General features: G+C 47.2%; 1 protein-coding gene across 5 annotated transcripts in view; it reads right to left on the reverse strand.

Moving 5' to 3' along the window:
- Window positions 1-2,995: 2,995 nt before the first annotated feature.
- The window catches only part of LOC146333982 (DAZ-associated protein 1-like), a 67,671-nt gene continuing 47,923 nt past the window's right edge, over window positions 2,996-22,743 (reverse strand). The window contains exons 7-13 of one of the 5 annotated variants that reach the window (XM_084825146.1): window positions 17,001-17,083; window positions 12,908-13,061; window positions 11,496-11,525; window positions 9,313-9,453; window positions 8,707-8,889; window positions 5,545-5,634; window positions 3,989-4,060 (exon numbers count right to left, since the gene is read on the reverse strand). In XM_084825146.1, coding sequence (XP_084681272.1) covers window positions 5,555-5,634; window positions 8,707-8,889; window positions 9,313-9,453; window positions 11,496-11,525; window positions 12,908-13,061; window positions 17,001-17,083 — 671 coding nt within the window. In that variant the 3' untranslated portion in view covers window positions 3,989-4,060; window positions 5,545-5,554. Of the gene's footprint in view, window positions 4,061-5,544; window positions 5,635-5,666; window positions 5,762-8,700; window positions 8,890-9,312; window positions 9,454-11,495; window positions 11,526-12,907; window positions 13,062-17,000; window positions 17,084-22,743 lie in introns of those variants that run through there. The other 4 variants (XM_084825149.1, XM_084825145.1, XM_084825147.1 and 1 more) reach the window with 4 other exon arrangements.

The raw sequence follows: 22,743 nt of genomic DNA on the forward strand, positions 1-22,743 counted from the left end.
CAGCAGTATTGTCAGACCCTCTCACCAATTAAAAGAGCAGCAAACCTGGTGTTAACTGAGCTTGTCTGCACTCTTGTAAGCGGTGCTTTTCTGGCTGGATTGGGCCTAGCCCAAGAAGCATTTACAAAATCCCAGCAGGCACACAGCGATCTAGTAGGAACTGGCCGGTAAATCCCAGCAGTGAACTGTGGTCTACCTTCAACCTGGCGCAGCAGTACATGTTACACAAGTCTTCCAGATGCGTGTGGGACTACAACTCCGAGCGCTGCTGGTTGGGGGGTGGCTGAGGGTTGTAGTCCCAACGCATCTGGAGGGCGGCGGAATGGAAAAAGCCGTGTTCAACCAGAGAAGCAGAGACAAGAGGGCGCACGCGACTGAGCATCGAGGACAGGCTGGGATCTTTGTTTGTTGGTTTTGTAGGGCACTTTCAGCCTAATTTGGAAAAGCAGCATAGAAATAAAACTGGAAACAGCAACAGAACACCTTCTCCTTCTCCTGTCAACATACAAGTATCTTCCTGAATTACCTCCCCATTTAGCCAAAGCACTGGGCTAACTGTTGCCCCTGAAGACCAACTATTGACAACCCTTCAGGACTCAGCAAGCATTAAGGCAGGGCCACTACTTTCCTCTGCATAGATGTGCCCTGACACCACCTCGGAAGAGATGCAGAAAGCTGCCTTAGACGGAATGAAGCCGTTGATCCATTTAGCTCAGTATTATCCCCACACCAGCCTGCTCAACCTGATGTGTTGGACTACAATTCCCAATCACCCTAGCCAGCATGGACAACTCGAGGCCCTTTCAAAGACCTCCTCACCTGCCAAGCTTGCGGGAAAGGGCTTGCTCCTGGGCTGCTCCCACACTCTGCGCATGTTCAGAGAGGGCGGTCAGGACACATCTTTTCAACTTGGCTTTTTATGTTGTTGTTACGGTTTTTGAAGTTTTAAACGTCTCACTGTGTTTGTATTTTAGTTGTATTTTCTGAGCACGCTGTAAACCGCCTTGGTTGGCCGCAGAAAGGCAGTATAGGATACAAGAAAGAGCCAGTGTGGTGTAGTGGCTAGAGTGTTGGACTGGGAGCTGGGAGATCCGGGTTCAAGTCCCCACTCAGCCATGGAAGCTCACTGGGTGACTTTGGGCCAGTCACAGACTCTCAGCCCAACCCACCTCACAGGGTTGTTGTTGTGAGGGTAAAATGGCGAGGATTATGTACACCACCTTGGGTTCCTTAAGGAGGAAAAAAGGCGGGATATAAATGTAATAAAATAAATAGCAGGCAGCAGATGGTGGAAGACTGTGGCTCTCCATGTTTTGAAAGTTTTTCCCTCTGCCCCTATGAGCAGATGCCCGCAACGGAATCTGGGACCTTCTGCACACAAAACACATGCTCTACCACAGAGCCATGGCCCTTTATTGTTCCCATTTTAAACTAGGGGAACTGAGTCCCAACAGCAACTTTGGCCAGACATGCCGTGAGTGCTGCACCTTGAGAGGGAGCATGGAGTTGGCATGAAGGCCCCCTTCTCACACTTACCCACGGAACTCAACAGCCATGGATGGCAGCTACCTCATTGAGCGGGGGCAGCCATGGCAGGATAAGCGGATAGGAAACAGGCCGAGAGCAAGAGAAGGCTGGAATCTTGACAGCAATAGCCTTCAGTTCTGAAAACCTGATTTGAGTGCTTCAGGCTTGTATCTAATATGGAGGCTAGAACCTTTAAAAACATTTGTTTTTTTAAAAAAGGAGGCTCTGGTCCTCAAACATCATTGTCCAAGTTGTGCCTGAGTGATCTTCACGCTCAGTCGTTTGACAATGTATTGAGTTACCCCTCTCTGCAGGCCAGCATCACCTTCCCCAACCTGGGACCCTCCCAGCTGCACAGGCCTACAACTCCCACTATTCGTTGGCTGGGGATGATGGAAGGGGTAATCCAACACACCTGGAGGGCACTGTGTTGGGAAAGGCCAGCCCCTCGCCAGTTCCTTGTCCAATTATCCAAACCAATTAGGGCATCGTTTTTCTGGTGACTGACTGCTTTGTGCATTTGAAGGCAGAAGATGCCCAGGCCTAGCCTCAGGGCTTCAAATGTTCTGAGAGAGAGGGAGAGAGAGCACTTTTCCAAACCTGGTACAAGCTAAGGAATGACTGCCAGGCCCAGAAAACTAAAGAACTGTAAAGGTTTAAACAGAAAACTGTTGTTACCTCCAACTGCTCGACAAGATTGGCCTCAGAAGGCCTGTCTGTCCCATCAAGCCAGGACAACTAGGCTGGTGAGGACTAGGGACAGGGCCTTTTCTGTGGTGGCCCCCGCTCTGTGGAATTCCCTCCCTAGTGACCTCCGCCATGTCCAAGCCTCTGCCGGGCTTTGAAAACCTGGCTGTTCAGGCGGGCATTTGGGGTGGGTTAGTTTTTTTTAGAGCAATGTTGTTTTGTTTAGTTGATTATGTACATTTGTTGTATTTTGTGTTGTGATTTGTATTGTACTCCTTTTATCATTCGGTGGGGAGGAGACCGAATCCTGTTTGACAAGCCTGAGGAGAATTTTAAAAAGGTACAGAAAACAGAAGCGGTGATTGATTAAGCTGCCTCCTGGGTCTCAAGCTTCAAAAATGTCTGAGGGATCAGAAACACCGTCATGCGCGCATTGATTGGGCTTCTGTGGCCACACGCGAGTCTTTGTAGGGAAAGAGCAGTCTTCCCTGCCCAGGCTGGGGCAGACAATATAGAGCAATAAGGAATTGTGGTCTTAGGCTGTTGGCTGAAAAGCATGCAAGCTTTAAAGTTACACAGAAGCGAACAAGTGGGAGGAAGGGACAAGTCTGAAGGCTCCTGCTGGCTACCAGTCCAACCCAAAACGGAGCTGATTTGGTACTGTGAGAAATTCAAGCATTGGGGGGGGGGGGGGGAGAGGGGGGAGAGAAAAAAAGTGGAGACACGTTTGTGTTTCTAATCCAAATGTACTTCTCTTTATTCAAACCAGGGGTGATCACTGGTTAGTGCAAAATGCACCCCCCCCAATTCTTTTTTTTTTTTGCCTGAGGGAAATCTACATCTTTGCAAGGCCTTCATTTAACCCCCTTAAAGAATTCCACATCCCAAAAGGATTTTTTGAAAGAACCTGAAGCCCAGATTGAAACACTGTGCTTCAGAAGTGACATGGTGCCTTTCAAACAATTCTGCTCCTGTGCTGTTATCAACCCAGAAACAAACAACAAAATGACTTAGTGCACACACAGATTCCTTTCAGTTTTTCCCCCTCCCTCATTTTTTTTCTTTTTCTTTTTTAAACTCCCAGAGTTTCTGGACCAACCACACTAACAAAAGGAGGTCTGGAGCTGACCCTCACTTACTTTCTAAGCAGTGCTAATGGAAACCCTGTTTTTTTTTTCCTTTTAAATTAAAAAATAAGCCAGTAGAAGTAGAAAATTTCTCTTAAAAATTTCACAATCTGTAAATGTATATATTTTTCTTCTTCTTTAAACATAAAGTTTACAATATATAGTAAAACAAAGGCTCAGGAAAAAAAATTCCAACAAAAATATAGAGAAAGCATCCTGAATTATTTTTTTAATTAAAGCTGAAGATGTTTTTAAAACCCTGTAGTTTGAACCAGTGACACACTCTTTATATGTGCTGATGGGTTAAAGAAAGGGATTAAAAAAAAAAAAAACTGCACTCCAAACACCGCCCACAGTTTCGCTTTCAAAAGCCGCTGCCTCTTCCTCCCCCAACACTCCCCCCTCCCCAAGATGTTACGTTTGTGGTTTCCCCGCCACCCCCTCCGGCAAAGTAGGTGATTGTCACAAGTTCATAAGTCTGGGATTCCTGGATTTCAGCTGATACCAGATATCCTGCTCTGGACAGAACTCCCCGATTTCTAGGTGGGCGTGCTAGCGTCGGTAGGGGTGAAAACCTTGAACGTTATGGTTCTGTCCCCGGGCAAAACCACTGCCCCCTGCGGGCGGCCCACTTGAAGGTGGTGCTGAAGAGCTTCCATAGGAGGGCAGCTGTTGGCTGGGATCGGCGAAGCCTTGTCCAAAACCACTCAAGTCTTGTCCTAGAAGGGAGAGAGAGGGACAAGAAGTGGGGTGGGGAGGATGGAGCTGAGTTCCTGTTGCAGTTTCTATGCCAGAATGGTAATGTCTAACCCAGCCTTTCCCAACCTGGTGCCTTCCAGATGTGTTGGACAACAACTCTCACCATCCCCAGACAGCACGAGTGCCACTGTATTGAAGCCAGAAAGCTGGATGGGAATCCTGCGCTCTGGCCCAGGGGTAGCTAGAATGGCACCTGTGTCCTGCTCGTGGGCTTCCAATGGAGGCCACTGGGTTGGCCACTGTGTGAATGGAAGGCCGGACTAGATAGACCCTTGGTCTGAGGCGGGCAGGACAATCCTAATGTCCCTGATCCTTTTAAGTGGAGATGCCAGAACCGGGGACCTTCTGTGTACCAAACAGGGGCTCTGCCAATGCCCCTCCAGATTATAGCTGTCAGTGGAATACTGCCAGTCGAGTTTAAAGCTAGTGGTTCAGTCTTCGTGGCTGGCTTGTGCTGGTCCCTCTGAGAGACAACCCAGGTCCACCACTGCTCATCGTGCCACTGTACTGGACCAACTGCTTTTGGCAGGGCAAGGTTTTTGAGTGGCACAGAACTCTTCGGGGAAGAGTACATCTGATTTTTCAACATCTGCTGACAATCCTCCACGACACCACGGGCAAATAACCAAACTAAAAAGTGCAGTGTGGAGAATGGCTTTCTTCAAAAAGTTTGGAGAAGAAACACACTGTTTCGATGCTATTCCAGGGGCATTTGGTGTTATTTTAAGAGAGACCCAGTGCAGGGCTGAGCATTCTCATGCTAGCAGAATGGTCATATTTATTTATTTAAAAACCTATCTGGACCAGGCCCAACAAGCTGTTAGGTCAAGTGATGGAAGAATGATCAGAAGCCGTGTATACGCAAACCGTTCTTCCAACATAACACTTGTTCTTTCCATTGCAGAGCAGACAAATGGACTCTCCCCTATTCTGGAATTGTCTGCCAAAGTGCATTCTGAGCTGTGCTGCTCCAGCTCTCTCAGAGCGCCTCAACCCACCACAGAGAAGACAACCTCCTCTCTACCAAGCTGAGTAGGGGAGAACTCTCGGGTATCCTCATGTGACTTCACAGACCACAATTCCCTTGTGCAAGGTAGAAGGGGGGAGGAGTCCCTTCCATATGACATGTGTACAAACAGAGCAGAAGGTCCTTGCACCTGAATAACTTGGGAGCACGAGTCCCCAACACTGTTTGTGTGAACACAGCAAGATTTTGATACTGAGTGGTAATTAAGCAAACTATCTATTCATGGCAGTGGAATCAGATCAGCAGCTGTGTGAACTAGAAGAACCTTTAGGGGGAGGGCAAAGGCCTCCCCTGCCCCACACATCTTAGGAGACGACACCCCTGCAAGGAAAAAAGAGGTTACTTCTTCCCCCCGCTGCCCCCTTCCATACGACAGATTACAAGCATGACGATTTGGTGTAAATAGGCTTCACCTACCTAGGGTAACTCACTTCTCAGCCTGACCATAAGTGTGTAAACAAAGTATTGGCCCGAAGCCTGAAGGGTCTTGAGAATAGGTACCCAGCCCTGGTAAGAAACGGAGGAGACCAGGGTGACTAAACCCCCAAGAGAGCCCTGCACAAAAGCTACAATTCTCTTGGAAAGACAGCAAGGGTCACTTACCCACTAGGCGGTGTGCTTAGGGTCCCCCTAGCTGAAAAGACAGACAACATTTGGAAGATGCTACCCAAGGGGGCCAGAAGCATTTTAGCCAGGTATATAAGCCCCCTTGGAGGGGTCTTAAAACAGCTCCACATCTTAAAAGGGAGAAAACATGCAGAACAGGGGGGCGAGGGGACAACCGACTTTGCATAATATTGCTTTAGAACTTGGCAAGTAGTAAAGAAGGCACGCTTTGGAAGTTGTCGAATACAGTCTTAGCTGTGGGAGCATCGTAATATTTGGAGATCCAGCAGCGAGCGAGCGAAAGAGAGAGCGAGAGCGTGAGCTGGGACAACCTAGACTAGCCAACCTAGTTTGGGGAGCCTGTGAATTTCCTTGCTATCCGGCAGACACCCTCTTCAACTGAACTACAAGTCCCCTTTGCTGCTCTGATCATTCTGACCCAAAATGGACAACAAAGCAGAACTTCTTAAGCATCCTCCCGTTGCATACAATTTCAACAAAGCTCCTCCCATTGCATACAATTTCAACAAAGCTCCTCCTGGCAGTGCTCAGATCTCAGAAATGAGATCAAGACACTTTCGTTGGCCTCTTCAATAGCTTTGTAAGGTTTCACTTCAAACATCCTCCCCACCGCCACTTAGATGTCTGTTAAGTAATTTGGCCAAAGAATCTCTTCCAAATAGCTTCAACGCACAGGGCATTCCAAAGTCAAAAGGTAGGACTCAAGAGGGCTGTATTTTTTTTATTTTTTGGGGGGGGGGGGAGAAGTTTGCCAAATCAGTGCTAAAAGATTATCTTCTGCTCCCCTACCAGCCCTACACTAAACATTCAGCTATCTACATATCCCGAACACTGGGCTCAGCAGAGTTTCCACTGGCCCTGAGAACCCTGTTTAAGTGCCCAGGAAGAATGCGAGAGAGTAAAAAGCTTGACGTGATGGCCGTGTGACTTCACCTTGCTTCCACTCCGGGTTTCTCCACTGAACACCTGGAAGGGGGGATCTCAAAGAATCACAGAATAGTAGGGTTTCAGAGAGACTGAAAGAAATGGGCATGCTTAGCCTTGAGAAGAGAAGACTGAGGGGAGATAGGATAGCGCTCTTCAAGTCCTTGAAAGGTTGTCAGAGAGGAAGGCCAAGATCTCTTCTCGATCATCCCAGAGTGCCAGACACAGAATAATGGGCTCAAGTTACAGGAAGCCAGATTCCGGCTGAACATCAGGAAAAACTTCCTGACTGTTAGAGCAACACGACAGTGGAACCAATTCCCTGGGGAGGTGGTGGGCTCTCCCATGCTGGAGGCATTCAAGACGAGGCTGGACAGCCATCTGTCAGGGATGCTCTGACTTGGATTCCTGCATTAAGCAGGGGGTTGGACTCGACTGTCTTGTAGGCCCCTTCCAACCCTACTATTCTATGAGAGCGGTATTTGGGGACACACATGGGCTTGGAAGTTGAGGTACTTCAACGTTAGATTAACTGCAGCACACAGTCTTATGATTTGGGATCCACCGATCAAGACTTGGCATGTAGTCAATAGAGATGCATGGGAAATGCCCAAGTTCAGACCACTCTCCTTCTTATCCCACTTCCAGCAAGTCTTCAGGTACAGAATGAAAGCAAAAACGCAGGTCAGTTTTTGCTGTACTTCCCTTTCTTTGCTTCTCAATCTCGTGCTATGTAAAATCTTAATCTCATGCCTGTTTTAGGTGTTTTATTGCTGCACGCTGCCTTGGGAGGGCTTCTGCCCTGAAAGGCAGCCAAGAAATATTTTAAATGAATAAATAAATAAAAATAAAATTGTCCATCTAGAAATACCAGCAGGGTCCAGAGCCCTACTGAAGGGGCCTAGCGCCCTAAGCAACACAGGCACAGGTTTTCGTTCTTCCAAGGGCTGCTTGGCCCCAATCTTTAAAAGGGATGGAACAGCCCAACCTCTACAAATGAATGGCAAAATGGAACAAGAAGTCTTGTGCTGCTGACCTGCCAGACAGGAGTGACAAAGGCTTCTTTGATCAGTCTGGGGAAACTGGATTAATCCAGAAGCAGGCCTTCTCAGGAGACAAGAGGGCAAGACAAGAATACCAGAGAACGTCTGCTGGAATATCAGAATTTGCTACCAGAAGCACTGGCCAATGGAGAAATGAGAGAGTGTGAAGCTTGCTGAATGTGTATCAAGAATAGCTCTGGGGTGATGCTGAAGCCACGTCCTAGAAAACTCAAGACAGAATTTCTAACAAGTTCAACTAGAAATCCTACAAAATCTGCTTTTGGTGCTGGAAGTGGCAAACGTCTTCCTGAGGACCCCGAGGGTGTGAGCAAAAGACCCCTACTCCCTCATTTCTGCAGCTGCAATATCTATAAGGAACCGGGGGGGGGGGGATTTACATACTGCACAACTTGCACTTGCAAATTCAGTTCCTCTGCACTGGTTTGAACTCTGATGTCGGCACAAAAATTACGAGCCAGATTACCTTTTAAAGTCCCTTGAAAAGGCTGAAACATGTTGCTTCGAGACAAAGGGGCCCATTCACATCAAGCCAGTAATTCAGTCAGATTCATGCCCCCTCCTGCTTCATTCCCCAGGGTAACAGCAATTTCAAGAGAGTTGTGATTCAAGTGGTGCTTATCAGAAACGCTATTCATCCCACCCTAGTCTCCTCCCATGGACGGGTACCATGTTCGCCTAGATCGCACAGGTTAGCTTTCATGTGAGTGATGCTTATTGCGGCCTCTACCCTCAAGAGGACAATCAAGCTCAAGGAAACAGGCAGGGCTTTTTCTTTTTAAAGGTGGAAACAAGGCCACCGTCGCAACAGATGTCTCTAGAGATCTTGTGTGCAAAACCCCAATTCTTTTTTTCCAGCAGAGCTTTCTGAACAAAGCGAAACAAAAGAAAGAGGAAGCGGGGGGGGGGGGGAAGCTGGGAGAGGAGACCAATGTTGCACAGAGCAGAGCTGGAGGCAAACACTTACCAAATTGACTATAGGGGAAATCCGGCTGGCAGGTTGGTGGCTTGCTCATGTCCTGAGTTGGCTGAGATGGTGGTGGCGGTGGGGGGAAAGCTAGTGGTGCTGCCCCAGGAGTGGCAGGTGGTGGAGGAATGCCAGCGGGGGCAAACTGGTCAGGTGGAGGCGGCGGGGCACCATAACCAAAGCCTGAAGGGGTGGAAAGGAGGCAAGGGAACAGTCACCATAGTGTCACCAGAAGCCCACACTGATAACCAAGGCCAAGGCAGGAAGGGAAATGCCCTCTGGATAGGCCTCAAGAAGCCTTCCCCTTCTTCACAGGCTCCGGTTATCACCCTCCTCCCCACCACGGTTAGGGATGGGGAAATTCAACACAGAGCCCCTGTGGTGCAGCGATCAGAGTATGTCAGTCCGTGACTAGAGACCCAGGTTCGAATCCCCATGCCAGGGCCAACTTCACGCTCTCTCAGCCGAAACCTACCTCAAAGGGTTGTTGTGAGGACAATATGGGCGGGGGACGGGATGCCTCACATACTCTGCCCCTGAGCTCCTTGGCGGAAGGGTAGAGCAAAAACGCAACACATTTAGCCTAGAATGGTCAGGAGGACTTACTGAAGGGCGGAGGGGTGCCGTATCCCTGCGGGAAGCCCTGCGGGGGCGCAAATCCTCCTGGAGGTGTCGAAACGATGTACGAGGTAAAAGGCGGTGGTGGAGGTGGAGCACCTCGGCCTGGAGCGGGGGGACCATACCCACCTGGGGAAGGGGAGCAGGAGCCAATAAGAAGCAGAAGATGGTGGAGAAAATAGGAGCTGTTGACATCTGAGCCAGCCCCATGGAATAAGACGTTACCTACTGCAGTAGGGATTAAATTCCCCCAACATCTGCTGTGCTAAGGTCAAGCAGCTATCGTGATCTGACACAGGAGTCTTCACCTTGGATGTGCAGTGTTCAAATCCATCCATCAACCCCCAGCTACCATTTTATTTATGGGTTTCTGAGCCTCAAATTATGGAAAACAGACACCGTACAGTTGGATGTTTTAAATACTACGGAAGAATGCCCCTTACTCTACGGAATATGAAATGGCACTGGGGGGCAGGGGTGGGGAGAAACTTTTGGGGTTTTTTGATACTGACTCTGCAGGGGTAACTCCAAGGGTTTGCAGGCACTCTCCCAAAGAATTTCACACTAACCCCATTCTTTCCCCCAGCTTTCAGTTGCAGTGAGTGCACTCAGGTCCAATATAGTACAGGTTTTTATCTCTGCTCCACCAATAATGGTCTTTGCAACATTGTTCCCTCAAACTAGTTTTACTAAAGTCATCTCCTGTGACTCACTTATATTCTTGAATGTGTGTAATTATTTTAAAGACTGCCTGCTCACGAGGGGGAAGCATCCCAGGAAAAAAAGAAGGATTTGTCCACATTTTTAAAAACTGCCACAAAGTTACAGTTCTATTTGCTTCTGTAATGCAAAATGAAATGTTTGCATATCCCATATGAGGATTAATATGCAGCATCAGGATAAGATGACTGTATATCAAGAATATACAGGATTAAAAGCAAGGTGTAGCAGCCAAACAAATGGCATAATCCGTAAGCTGTAGAGTAAGCTAAACATTCTAAGCTTAGTGCAATAAAGACTAAAAATCCATCTGAAAAAGCTGCAGAAATCATTCAGGGAACCAGGAGTTAAAGTAGTTTTCCAATTCTCTTCTCTGGATTTTGCCGTTAAAACAGTGGTGTAGAGGGCTACTGCCCAAACGACCCAGGGACATTAAAGTTACTAGACCATCCCATGTCTGAGTGCCTTTAAGACAGCGCTCCCAAGCCAACTGAAGGACTAGCTTGGTGGAGAAATGGGGAACAATGGAGCCTTTAATCCAGTGAATATTCAGAGTCCTGGAGGTAGCCAGCTTTCAAAAAGGAGATTTCTGGCTGCCATGTTGTGAAAAAGGCCACTCAGGGTCAGCCTATAAAAGGCTGCTCAGTTTGTGGGGTGGGGTATTTTTTTTGTAAATGGTAGTTAGTTCTCTCCCTGAAACACACACACATTTTTCAGGCTGTCAATGGCCCACAAATGACGGGCAAAGGGCTGGATGCGCCCGATCCCGTCAGCTAAGCAGGGACAGCCCTGGTTAGTACTTGGATGGGAGACTGCCTGGGAATCAGGCTCCTGCACTGAGCAGCGGGTTGGAGTTGATGGTCTTGCAGGCCCCTTCCAACCCTGTGGTTCTATGACTAAACACATGGCCAAATGGGTTAGCAACATTTGTCTGACTCTGCGAGGCTTTAGGGCACATTTACAGAACCCCTTTCACTGTCCCAACTCCCCCGGTCCCTGAAACTTGGGAATCATAGTTCAAGGGGCTTAACCATGCTTACAAAATTACAACTGCAAAGCATTCTTTGGAGGAAAAGGGAAAGAAGCGCACAAGTCCTACAATTATGCTAATAACTGGGTTTGCATGGTTGGAATAGTCAACAAGTATTCAAAATAAATATATAATAATAATATATAATAAAACACAACATGGGTGGCAGAAGGTGTATCTGGATCTACTGGTAGATCTCTGGATGATTTGCAGTAGCTCAGCAAGGATTTCTGTGAGCTCTATCCAGTTCTGGTACTCCAAGCAAATACCCAAGCTCAGATTTAATTCTAAGGGTATGTCTTTCACACCAGGCTCCAGTTGGTAGATCTTGGAGTTCTTGTAAAACACCAAGTAGATCCTGCAAGCCTGAAGTCTGCCCACCCCTGATCTAAGACACCATGAAAGCCTGTAAGACACTTACCAAGTGCTTGTCCAGCTGGAACCCACATACCTAAAGGGTGGGAGGGGAGGAGAAAAAGGGGCGGAGAGACGCACACAAAAGAAGACCAGGTCAAGTGATTACATCTGTTTCATCAGAACAGTGCAGACACCAAGAAATAAAGTCTAGTGGGAGAGTTATTCGCACAGCACAGGATTATTCTGCAGTAAGGCAGTTGGATATTAAAGTGTGAAAGTGGCACGAGAATCCAAGGAGCAGCTGTAGTCTCATAAGATCAAGTCTGGGGAAAGCATTGGGCTAGAACTAAGGGACTGGCTCATAGAACAGAATAGCAGGGTTGGAAGGGGCCTACAAGGCCATCAAGTCCAACCCCTTCGTTCCAGCCCAACAGACTCCCCAACCACAAAATGCGAGGCATCGAGAGACAAACATCTGCCCGTGCTTGCTTGTGGTAGGGGGAGTGGGAAGAGGATGAAACTCCCCCTCCGTACATCCAGTGGTATTACTGAAAGCAACCAAGACCCATTTACCATTATCAGTATTATTTATAGGCAACATTTTGAGGGCTCAAGATAAAGCTTGCAGATGCATGGAACCTAGGAAGCTGCCTCATACCAATTCCGACTTGTTTGACTATGTAGCCCAGGATTCCCTGCTCTCACTGGGAGCTGTTCTCCTTGGTCACAGGCAGAGATGGCTCTTTGTCATCCCCTGCTGCCCATTTTTCTTTTTAGCAGGTGATGCTGGGGACTGAACCTGGGGCAGCGCACCTGCTCTGCCACTGAACTATGATCTACACCCCCCTTCCCCAGCTCCGGATGGCATGGGCTGTAATCTTAAACTGAGGGAAATGGGCCTGGACAGGGCTTCTTTACCTCATATCTAGCACTGGCCATCAGGCTCTGACATCAGGAGGTAGAACCCTGTCCAAAGTGGAGTGGGGCTACACCACAGCCATTCCAACATGGCTCTCGAGGAGAAAGTTCCCATCAACTGCTATACCTGATTCTTTTTGCAGGTGACTGGACCAGAGGCCTCCCACAGGCAGAGTTGGTGCTTTGGGGCCCTTGCCCAAACCCTTGAATCTATGGGTGTCTGCATGGGGCACCTGCATTAGACTAGAGCAGCCTTCCCCAACCTGGCACCCTCCTGACGGGTTGGGACTGCAACTCCCAACGCCTGATGGGTTGGGAGTTGCAGTCCCAACCCATCAGGAGAGTGCCAGGTTGGGGAAGGGTGGATTAGAGGGCCATAGCAGAAGGGGCTATTGATGCCTGCTTCTGCAACAGGATCTTTCCCCAGGGCCAAGTCTGCCCTGGGCCAAGGAGCAGCAGTGGCTGCTGAAAGCCGCAAAATGGCATTTCAACCAATCCCAAGCCTCTGTGTTGAGGAGGCAAAGTGAAGTCCCCCAATGTCGACTGAAAAACAGGTACCTTGAGGTCCGTATCCTTGTTGCCAGGTAGGTGGGGGCTGTCCTGCCCAGCCGTTGGCAGCACTTGGCATGATCCGACTTCCCCACTGGCTGGTACCGGTGAGCCCTGGCATCTGGCTTTTGCTATCCCGAGGCTCAGCCCATTTCACCTCCACCTAAACAAAGAGGTCGAGTGCTCAGGAGGGGGAGGCTGCAAGTTCACTGCCCCCCTTCTCCCCTTCACACACCCCCTTAAGTTATACTTAAAAAAACCTATACCTTAACACCTTATGACTTATGGCTAAAGACTTAAAAAAAATTATTACAAACTTATTTTTAAGGCCGCTAATTTAGGAAAAGTAAATGTTTCTCAGGTACAATGGGTTTCACAGTAAGCCACTCCAAGAGAGTTGATTTCATAGGCAGTTGGAATAAAATAGAGGCCTGCACGTGATCTCTCTTCCATTATGCTTGTTGTTTTCCTTCCTCGGTTTACAGCAGTAGTACGGGCCGCTTGATGGATTTTCATCCTTCATACGTTGCTCTGGCATCTTGCTTCACAGGTTGGAAAAAATGACGTTGACAAGCATGGTTGAAGAGATCATGGAAGAAGGTGGTGCGGCTTTAGCCAGACCTTTTGGGAGGGATTTTTTGGGGGTGGGGTGGGGATGGTGATGAGGAAAGTGGTGGAACTAACGGCCAAAATCCACCACTACTGAACTGCGATTTCAGCTTTGTTCATACCTGAGAAACACACATTTGGCTTACAGTTTCTTTCTTCCTTTTAATTCCTCTTTAAACTTAAGGTTTTTTTAAAGTATTATTATTAGTTAAAAGTCTAATGGAAGATACTTACCTTCCCCAGGCTAATGCTTAAAGAACGTCAATTAACTCAAACAATGTCAGAAGGAATGGATGTGATAAGAAAACTTTACATTACATCTAACAAAAAAAGTAAACAAACATGCAGGTAATAAAAAATGGACAGTTGAGTCAATAAGAAGCAAAACCTTCATACTGTGTTAAGTCAGGGGAAAAGCATTCTTTGCAAATAAAGGGATTGGGAGGGGCGCAGGCTTAAACTCACAAGCCCCTGTGGTTTAAGGCCACTAAAAATGTGCTTGGCCTCCTTGAGATGATTTTCCTTTCTAAAATAAGCCTCATGCAGAAATATAAACTTTTAATCCAAGTATGATGAACTGAAGATCGTTTTAAGATTTAGCATGGGGTGGGGTGGGGTGGGGGAGGAATAAACTCTGAATTACTAAGTGAACCTGAGCAATGGGGGAAGACAGAGAAAATCCTACAACGTTAAGTCAAACTTGCGCTAATGTCTGGGAATACACCTAACAATTTGGTTCTGCTCAGGTACACTTCAATAAGTCAAAGATCTTTGCCTCCAAAGAGCCCAGGGCCTGGTTTGAAGGTCTGAGGTGCAGCACCCTCTCTAAAACTAAGCAGGCCATGTTGTGATCACTGCCTAGATGGGAGACACCCCCCCCCGAACTCTCCACTCTAGTGTGTGAGCTCACCAAAAGAACGACAGGATATAAATGTAATAAAGCAAAAACACATTCATCGTGTGCTCCAGAATATGCTTAATAATCAATGCTGGTAACAGGACTCCCAATGTCTCCAAATCCTCCTAACGTGCTCTTTTTTGAGTGGATCCAAACTTTCGATCGGGCTGGAGACGAGGGGATCCCCGCACCCAAAAAAACCCCTTGGGACAAACCTGGTTGCTGTTTCAATGGCAAAGAGGCTGAGAGTGAGACCAGCTTTTGGAATGGTTTTCAAATCACCCAAAGACTGCAGAGACACACAACTGTTTTGAAGTTTCCCAAGGGGTGGCAGCACTGAGGAGGTTTAGAGGCTGCCATTAACAATGGGGTGGAATGTCCAGAGACGCTGGAAATTTGCACTTGGGTTGGTCAACAAAACAACAAAAACTTGGTATTTGAACACCTTTGGATCAATGCCTGTGTTACTGGAATGCTTGACACACATTTCTGCTTTAACTCCTGTAAGTTTGGCATTAAGGACATTACAGCAGTATCTTCATCTGGGCCATGCTGAGATTAAGCTTCAGCACTGGACAAAGATGTGCTCTTTTGCAGGAAGGGAGTACGGGGGACACTGCTTTTGAAAACGACACTTAAATCAGCTAATTATCTTGATTCCCTACAAGGGTGTGCTCTGACATCTTCAACAGGGGTTCTCCCAGGTTCATAGAACTGGTGTCAACAGCTACTGAACCAGAGCACCCGAAGAGAATTTGTGGTTCCAGTTCCAGCTTACATGTAGATTTCACCTTATATCTTAAGTTAGATCAACTACTCCTGCATTAACTAGGATATCCTAGTAGGTGTTTTTAGAAAATATTATCTTTAAACAATTTTTTTCTTTTAACTTCCACCTGTGAATTGGCAGATTGGGAATCTCAAATCAGAAAGCACTAGGACTTCCCTTGGGACACCAGTCTCTTTGTAGGCAAATGTAGAAATACCTTTTCAATTCAGTCAAAGTCTTTGTAGTGGATGATCAAGTTTGTGCCAACAAGCAAACCTGAACGGCTGCAAACGTTTTAGGTTTCGCATCAGACTCTCCCACTGTCCCTTCCATTTTCCCTTTTCAGAAGCCAGGATAATTTAGAGGCTGTTCTCAGAAACTACCTAGTTGCTCCTCTTTTGGCTTGTTTCCTAAGGTGAAGCTATGCTCAGAGGTGAGCAGCTGAAATTGAGAGTAAGAAGGCAAAGTCCCTTCACCCATAAAATGTCTTGGGAATGCTGACAACACAGTATGAAGATGACAACAACCAAAAGGTCACTTAACTGCATTGTGGTTAAAAAATATGCTATTATAGATAAAAGAATGTGGATTCGTATCAAAGTCTCACAGTAAGTGACCCAATTTTTTTTGTTTTAACCATTCCTTCATGATGCTTTGCCAACGTTTGGTTCAAATGTAGCCTCTGAAGGGTCCCTGTGAACACCCGCCCCTCTCCCCTTCCCCCCTCCCAAGTTGGAAAATGAAATCAAGGAACGCACATCTGAAGGAGTGGTAATGGGAAGCGGAGCCTTCAGCAACGTAGAGATTTCACTGGCGTTTCAAAAGCACCACCTCTGCTCAAGGTTGACTTCTACTCACTCAGTAGAAAACTCCTATGTGGGACAGGGGATGCCCTCCTGAGGCATGAAGCAGATGTGAAGAGTAAAGCCCGGACACCTCCTGGAAGGACCCTTACAGGAGCATGTGAATGCAGCCAAGCAAGTGAAACACCCTCAACCATGGTACTCAAAACTACTGCGTTATTTAACCTAAGCAGTCTCTAAATCGTCCTCAGCTGCTTCAGTTAGTGGCTTTCAAACTTCTAGGCTTCAGGCCTTTCCCTACCGATCTCTCTGAAGGGTGTTGCAGAGGGTTTTCGGAGGGCCTGTTCCACCACGGCCTGTTCCACCATGGCTTGACTCCTGCCCTAGGCCTGCACAAATTGAAAGCAAACCCTCAAGCATGTCCAACTGCCACATATTACAGGGGAAGGTGGGTAATAATGAGGGACAAGTTGACCCGGTTCAGAGGCAACCGTCTCAATCTGATAAACTGTGGTTTATGGAATAGAACGAGCAATGTACCTATGTACTTTTTCCTCCCCCTTCTCTCTTGCGCACGCCATAATACAAGACTACCATTTTGGGTGTAACAGGAAACCGGGATTTAACAAGCACAAGAGTCTTGCATTAAGGGGCAAGGGAGAAAAGGAAGGAGGAGGAAGAGGTGGCGTGCAGGTATAATGCTCATTTGGGGATCTGATAAACCATGGTTTTTTGTACCAAGATCGTCACACCTGAACTTGTCCACTGTCTTTCGGGGATGTTTGTCCACCATTACAAATCTTCTCAAGTGAGGAAACCCAAGGGCATCCTGGTACAGGTGGAAAATATTGTCCTAGCCAAGAAGAAGTAGACAAAATACGCTTTGGAATTTGCTTCAGCCATGGGGATTCTTTTTCCACCACCACCCCGCTCCACCACAAAGGCTCCTATCTGCCAGCCAAATTGCCAGTTGCCCCAAGCCTCCGCTTTGTCTTAAGGTAAAATAAAACTACAACTACACACTTTTTTGCCCATGATGTCGTGAAAATGCATGTTGACAGCCTGGTCCACTGATTGCTCGTCCTCGAAAGTAATAAATCCAAAACCTAGCCAATGACGAAGAGTGAATCAAGGTAGCAGGGTGTTGTGACACAAAACAGGATGATGAACAGTATTAGGGGCAGACCAAAGGGTTCAAGCAAGGGCTTCAGGTGCCTCAGCGCAAGTTGCCCCATGGCATATCTTCTGGGGGCGGGGGGAGTTATAGCTTGTCGCTCTCAGCGTCAATTAGACTGATGGCGAACATATCACGGGGTAGCATTTCTAGGCACATCTGCCTTTTGCACTGGGAATTAATGCTCAAAAAATAAATCCAAACCAACCCTAAATTCAGTCCCATGCAGAACAGTTTCACCTCAGGAAACTATCAACGGCCAAGTCAATTCAGAACCACTGATGCTGTTGAAAAACCGGCTTTTTTTTTTTTTTTTAAATGCAAATTTCATCAAGTTAGAGGTATTGGAGCAACAACATAAAGGGGGAAATGGTGTAGGGACAAAAGCATTTTGGGACAGGGTGTTTCTCCTTCTTCCCCCCCCCCCCCGAAACCCAAGCTTTCCCCTTTGGTTTCATTTTGCTTTGCAGCGAATGCTGACAGCAGCCATTTATTGCTCTAAAGCGTTCAACAGAAAAAAAAGATACCATCTCTGTAACAGTTAGTGTCTCTCTAAGCTTATCCAACATAGTTGGGCAAGCCCATGGAGCCTTAATGTAGAGAAGATTAATACTTAAAGAGGCACAAAGATACAGGCCAAGACAAATTGCAGCAGGTCAAAATGCTGCTATCAGCACCAAAAGCAAGAAACAAATTCGATTTTTTTAAAAGGATGTGGGGGAGACTTTTAAAAACATCTCCCGCACGCAAGAGACTAGCAGTATAAATGAAGTCGGGTTGAGTCTGTGATGCAGTGGCCTCTTAAGAATGAGCACCCTTTTCGTTAGGATATATTAATCTGAAGCTAGAAGGAAGTGGAACAATGGGCACTTCTGCATCCGAGCAATGTGCGATTTGCAGGCTTCCAGTATTTAAAATGAGGGGAGGGAGATCAAGGGGAAAGTGCCTTTATGGAAGGATGCACTCTTATTTTTTGCTTTACTCAAGGTGAGGGGTTCAGAGGAGGGCAATGAGGATGAACAGGGGACTGGAAACAAAGCCCCATGAGGAGAGACTGAAAGAACTGGGCCTGTTTAGCCTTGAGGAGAGAAGGCTGAGGGGAGATATGATAGCGCTCTTCAAGGACTTGAAAGGCTGTCCCAGAGAGGAAGGCCAGGATCTCTTCTCGATCCTCCCGGAGTGCAGGACACGGAATGATGGGCTCAAGTGACAGGAAGCCGGCCTCCAGCTGAACATCAGGAGAAACTTCCTGACTGTTAGAGCAATACGACAATGGAACCAATTGCCTAGGGAGGCAGTGGGCTCTCCCATGCTGGAGGCATTCAAGATGAGGCTGGACAGCCACCTGCCAGGGATGCTCTGACTTGGATTCCTGCATTGAGCAGGGGGTTGGACTCGATGGCCTTGTAGGCCCCTCCCAACCCTACTGTTCTATGATTCTATGAGGGAGAAGCAAGGCGATTTGAAAAAAGAAGAAACAAAGACTGCAGCAACAAAGGGGAAATATCCCAAACATAAAAAGGACTTCCCAGAAGCAGGAGTGGGGCAGCCTGTGAATTTGTGGGAGGGCCAGAGAAGTGCAGACGTGTGTGAGTGAGTGAGGGAGGGGGGAGAGAGGGGGGAGAGGGAGGGGAGAGAGGGGGGAGAGGGGAGAGGGGGAGGGGAGAGAAGAGATGTCTTAGTCCACCAATTTGTGAATGAAAGCAGCAAAAAGATGGAAAACCAGAGGCCCAAGTAGATGTGGGGTGGGCTGAAGTAGACTTCAGGACTGGATTCCCCTTTGTACATGAATATGGAATACAGTGCACGGAGGGACGAGGTGAGCGCACCTTATGAGTATTGGGGAAGCGGGGGGTTGTGAAACATTTTGGGGAAGCCTTGCTGAAGATAAGGACACCTGAAGCGATTAAGAAGCACTTCCATGGCATTAGAAGAAACTAGGGAGTGGAAGACAGGAGTTAACTCCACAGACAGATTTTTTGTATATCTGAAACCAAGAGCTCATAAGGCATACTTCTTTATTTGCACTGGAGCCAGGAAATTAAGAGCCAAATTTGTGGCCGAAATTTGAACGTCTTCATGTTTGCAATGACTTATAGCTAAACCACCCCTTCATGGATCACTGCCTTGTTGTGGAGAAGGGGCTTGCGTAACTCAGTGAAGCCATAAGCTATGCTGTGCCGGGCCACCCAAGACGGACAGGTCATGGCGGAGAGTTCTGACAAAATGTGGTCCACTGGAGAAGGAAATGGCAACCCACTCCAGGATTCCTGCCAAGAAAACCCCATGGAACGTATCACAAGGCTAAAAGAGATGACGCCGGAAGATGAGCCCCTCAGGTCGGAAGGTGTCCAATATACTCCGGGGGAAGAGCAGAGGGAATTTCCAAGTAGCGCCAGAAAGAGTGAAGCGGCTGGGCCAAAGCCGAAAGGACGCTCAGCTGTGGATGTGTCTGGTGGTGAAAAGAAAATCTGATGCTGTAAAGAACAGTATTGTTTAGGCACCTGGAATGTCAGATCAATTAATCAAGGTAAGCTGGAGGTGGTCAAGCATGAGATGGCAAGACTGAACATCGACATCTTGGGAATCAGCGAACGAAAATGGACAAGCATGGGCGAATTTAATTCAGGTGACCATCATATCTACTACTGTGGGCAAGAATCCCTTAGAAGAAATGGAGTAGCACTCATAGTCAACAAAAGGGTGGGAAAAGCAGTACTGGGGTACAATCTCAAAAACGATAGAATGATCTCAGTACGAATCCAAGGCAAACCATTCAACATCACAGTAATTCAAGTCTATGCCCCAACCACTGAGGCCGAAGAAGCTGAGGTTGATCGGTTCTATGAAGACCTACAACACCTTCTAGAACTAACACCAAAAGAAGATGTCCTCTTCATCATAGGGCATTGGAATGCTAAAGTAGGAAGTCAAGAAATCACCGGGATAACAGGCAGGCATGGCCTTGGTGTACAAAATGAAGCAGGACAAAAGCTAATAGAGTTTTGCCAAGAGAACATGCTGATCACAGCAAACACTCTTTTCCAACAGCACAAGAGGCGACTCTACACATGGGCATCACCAGATGGTCAATATCGAAATCAGATTGATTATGTCCTTTGCAGCCAAAGATGGAGAAGCTCTATACAGTCAGTCAAAACAAGACCTGGAGCTGACTGTGGCTCAGATCATGAGCTGCTTCTTGCAAAATTTTGGCTTAACTTGAAGAACGTAGGGAAAACCACTAAACCATTCAGGTATGACCTAAATCATATCCCTTGTGAATATACAGGGGAGGTGAGGAAAAGATTTCAGGGATTAGACCTGATAGACAGAGTGCCTGAGGAACTATGGACGGAGGTCCGTAACATTGTTCAGGAGGCAGCAACTCAATCCATCCCAAAGAAAAAGAAATGCAAGAAAGCCAAGTGGCTGTCTGATGAGGCTTTACAAGTAGCTGAGGAAAGAAGGGAAGCGAAAAGCAAGGGAGGAAGGGGAAGATATGCAGAGTTCCGGAGAATAGCAAGGAGAGACAAGAAGGCCCTCTTAAATGAACAATGCAAAGAAATCGAGGAAAACAATAGAATGGGAAAGACTAGAGATCACTTCAAGAAAATCGGAGATCTCAAGGGAACGTTTTGTGCAAAGACGGGCATGATAAAGGACAAAGAAGGCAGGGACTTAACAGAAGCAGATGAGATTAAGAAGAGGTGGAAAGAATACACAGAAGAACTATCCAGGAAAGATCTGAATGTCCCTGATAGCCATGATAGTGCGGTCACTGAACTTGAGCCGGACATCCTGGAGAGTGAAGTCAAGTGGGCCTTAGGAAGCATTAGTAACAACAAAGCTAGCGGAGATGACAGTATTCCAGCTGAGCTATTTAAAATCCTAAAAGATGATGCTGTTAAAGTGCTGCACTCAATATGCCAACAAATTTGGAACACTCAACAGAGACTTGGAAAAGGTCAGTTTACATTCCCATTCCAAAGAAGGGCAGTGCCAAAGAGTGTTCAAACTACTGCACAATTGCGCTCATTTCACATGCCAGCAAGGTGATGCTCAAAATCCTACAAGCTAGGCTTCAGCAGTATGCGAACCGAGAACTACCGGAAGTACAAGCTGGGTTTCGAAGAGGCAGAGAAACTAGAGATCAAATCGCCAACATTCGCTGGATCATGGAGAAAGCAAGAGAATTCCAGAAAAATGTCTATTTCTGCTTCATTTACTACGCTAAGGCCTTTGATTGTGTGGATGACAACAAACTGTGGCAAATTCTTAAAGTGATGGGAGTACCAGACCACCTTACCTGTCTCCTGAGAAACCTGTACGAGGGTCAAGAAGCAACAAAGAACCAGACATGGAACAACCGATTGGTTCCAAATTGGGAAAGGAGTACGACAAGGCTGCATGTTGTCGCCCTGCTTATTTAACTTATATGCAGAGTACATCATGAGAACCGCCGGGTTGGATGAATCACAGGTCGGAATTCAGATTGCCGGGAGAATTATCAACAAGCTCAGATAACGCAGACGATACCACCCTAATGGCAGAAAGCGAAGAGGATCTAAACAGCCTCTTGTTGAGGGTGAAAGAGGAGAGTGCCAAAGCTGGTTTGAAACTGGTTTGAAAAAAACTAAGATCATGGGATCTGGCCCCATCACTTCCTGGCATATAGAAGGGGAAGAAATGGAAGCTGTGACAGATTTCATTTTCTTGGGCTCCAAGATCACTGCAGATGGTGACTGTAGCCATGAAATTAAAAGTCGCTTGCTCCTTGGGAGGAAAGCTATGGCCAACCTAGACAGCATAGTAAGAAGCAGAGACATCACCTTGCCCACAAAGGTCTGTCTAATCAAAGCTATGGTTTTCCCAGTAGTAATGTATGGCTGTGAGAGCTGGACTATAAGGAAGGCTGAGAGCCAAAGTATCGATGCTTTCGAACTGTGGTGCTGGAGAAGACTCTTACGAGTCCCCTGGACTGCAAGGAGGTCCAATCAGTCCATCCTAAAGGAAATCAACCCTGACTGCTCATTGGAAGGACAGAGGCTGAAGCTCAAATATTTTGGCCACCTAATGCGAAGAGAAAACTCTCTGGAAAAGTTCCTGATGCTGGGGAAGACTGAAGGCAAGAGGAGAAGGGGACAGCAGAGGATGAGATGGCTGGATAGCATCACTGATGCAATGAACATGAACTTGAGCACGCTCCGGGAGAGAGCGCAGGACAAAGAGGCCTGGCATGCTATGGTCCATGGGGTCACGAAGAGTCGGACAAGACTGAACAACTGAACAACAACAAAGATAGCTAAACCAATAAAAATTATGTCTCTCACTCAAAAGAGGACTCATCGAAATGGGTATAAAAGGCATAAAGAGACTGGAATGCAAGAGGTTTTGAACAGCTGACAGGCTGTGGATTAAGAACTTGAGGCAGGCAGAAAAATGGTATTTTCAGCTCCTCCCCAGTGCTATTTTGGCAGTTAGGGCTTAAGGAGGGAGATCTCCCCTCTGCAAACGTGGCACCTGGGGGCAAAAGATGCTCCCCCTAGCTTGGCTCTTTAGTTCCTCTCCTTCCACTTTTATGAGCCCATT

The sequence above is a fragment of the Heloderma suspectum genome, chromosome W, assembly GCF_057233095.1.
Source record: "Heloderma suspectum isolate Gila_16-S chromosome W, 16-S_ref, whole genome shotgun sequence".
Taxonomy (NCBI): Eukaryota; Metazoa; Chordata; class Lepidosauria; order Squamata; family Helodermatidae; genus Heloderma; species Heloderma suspectum.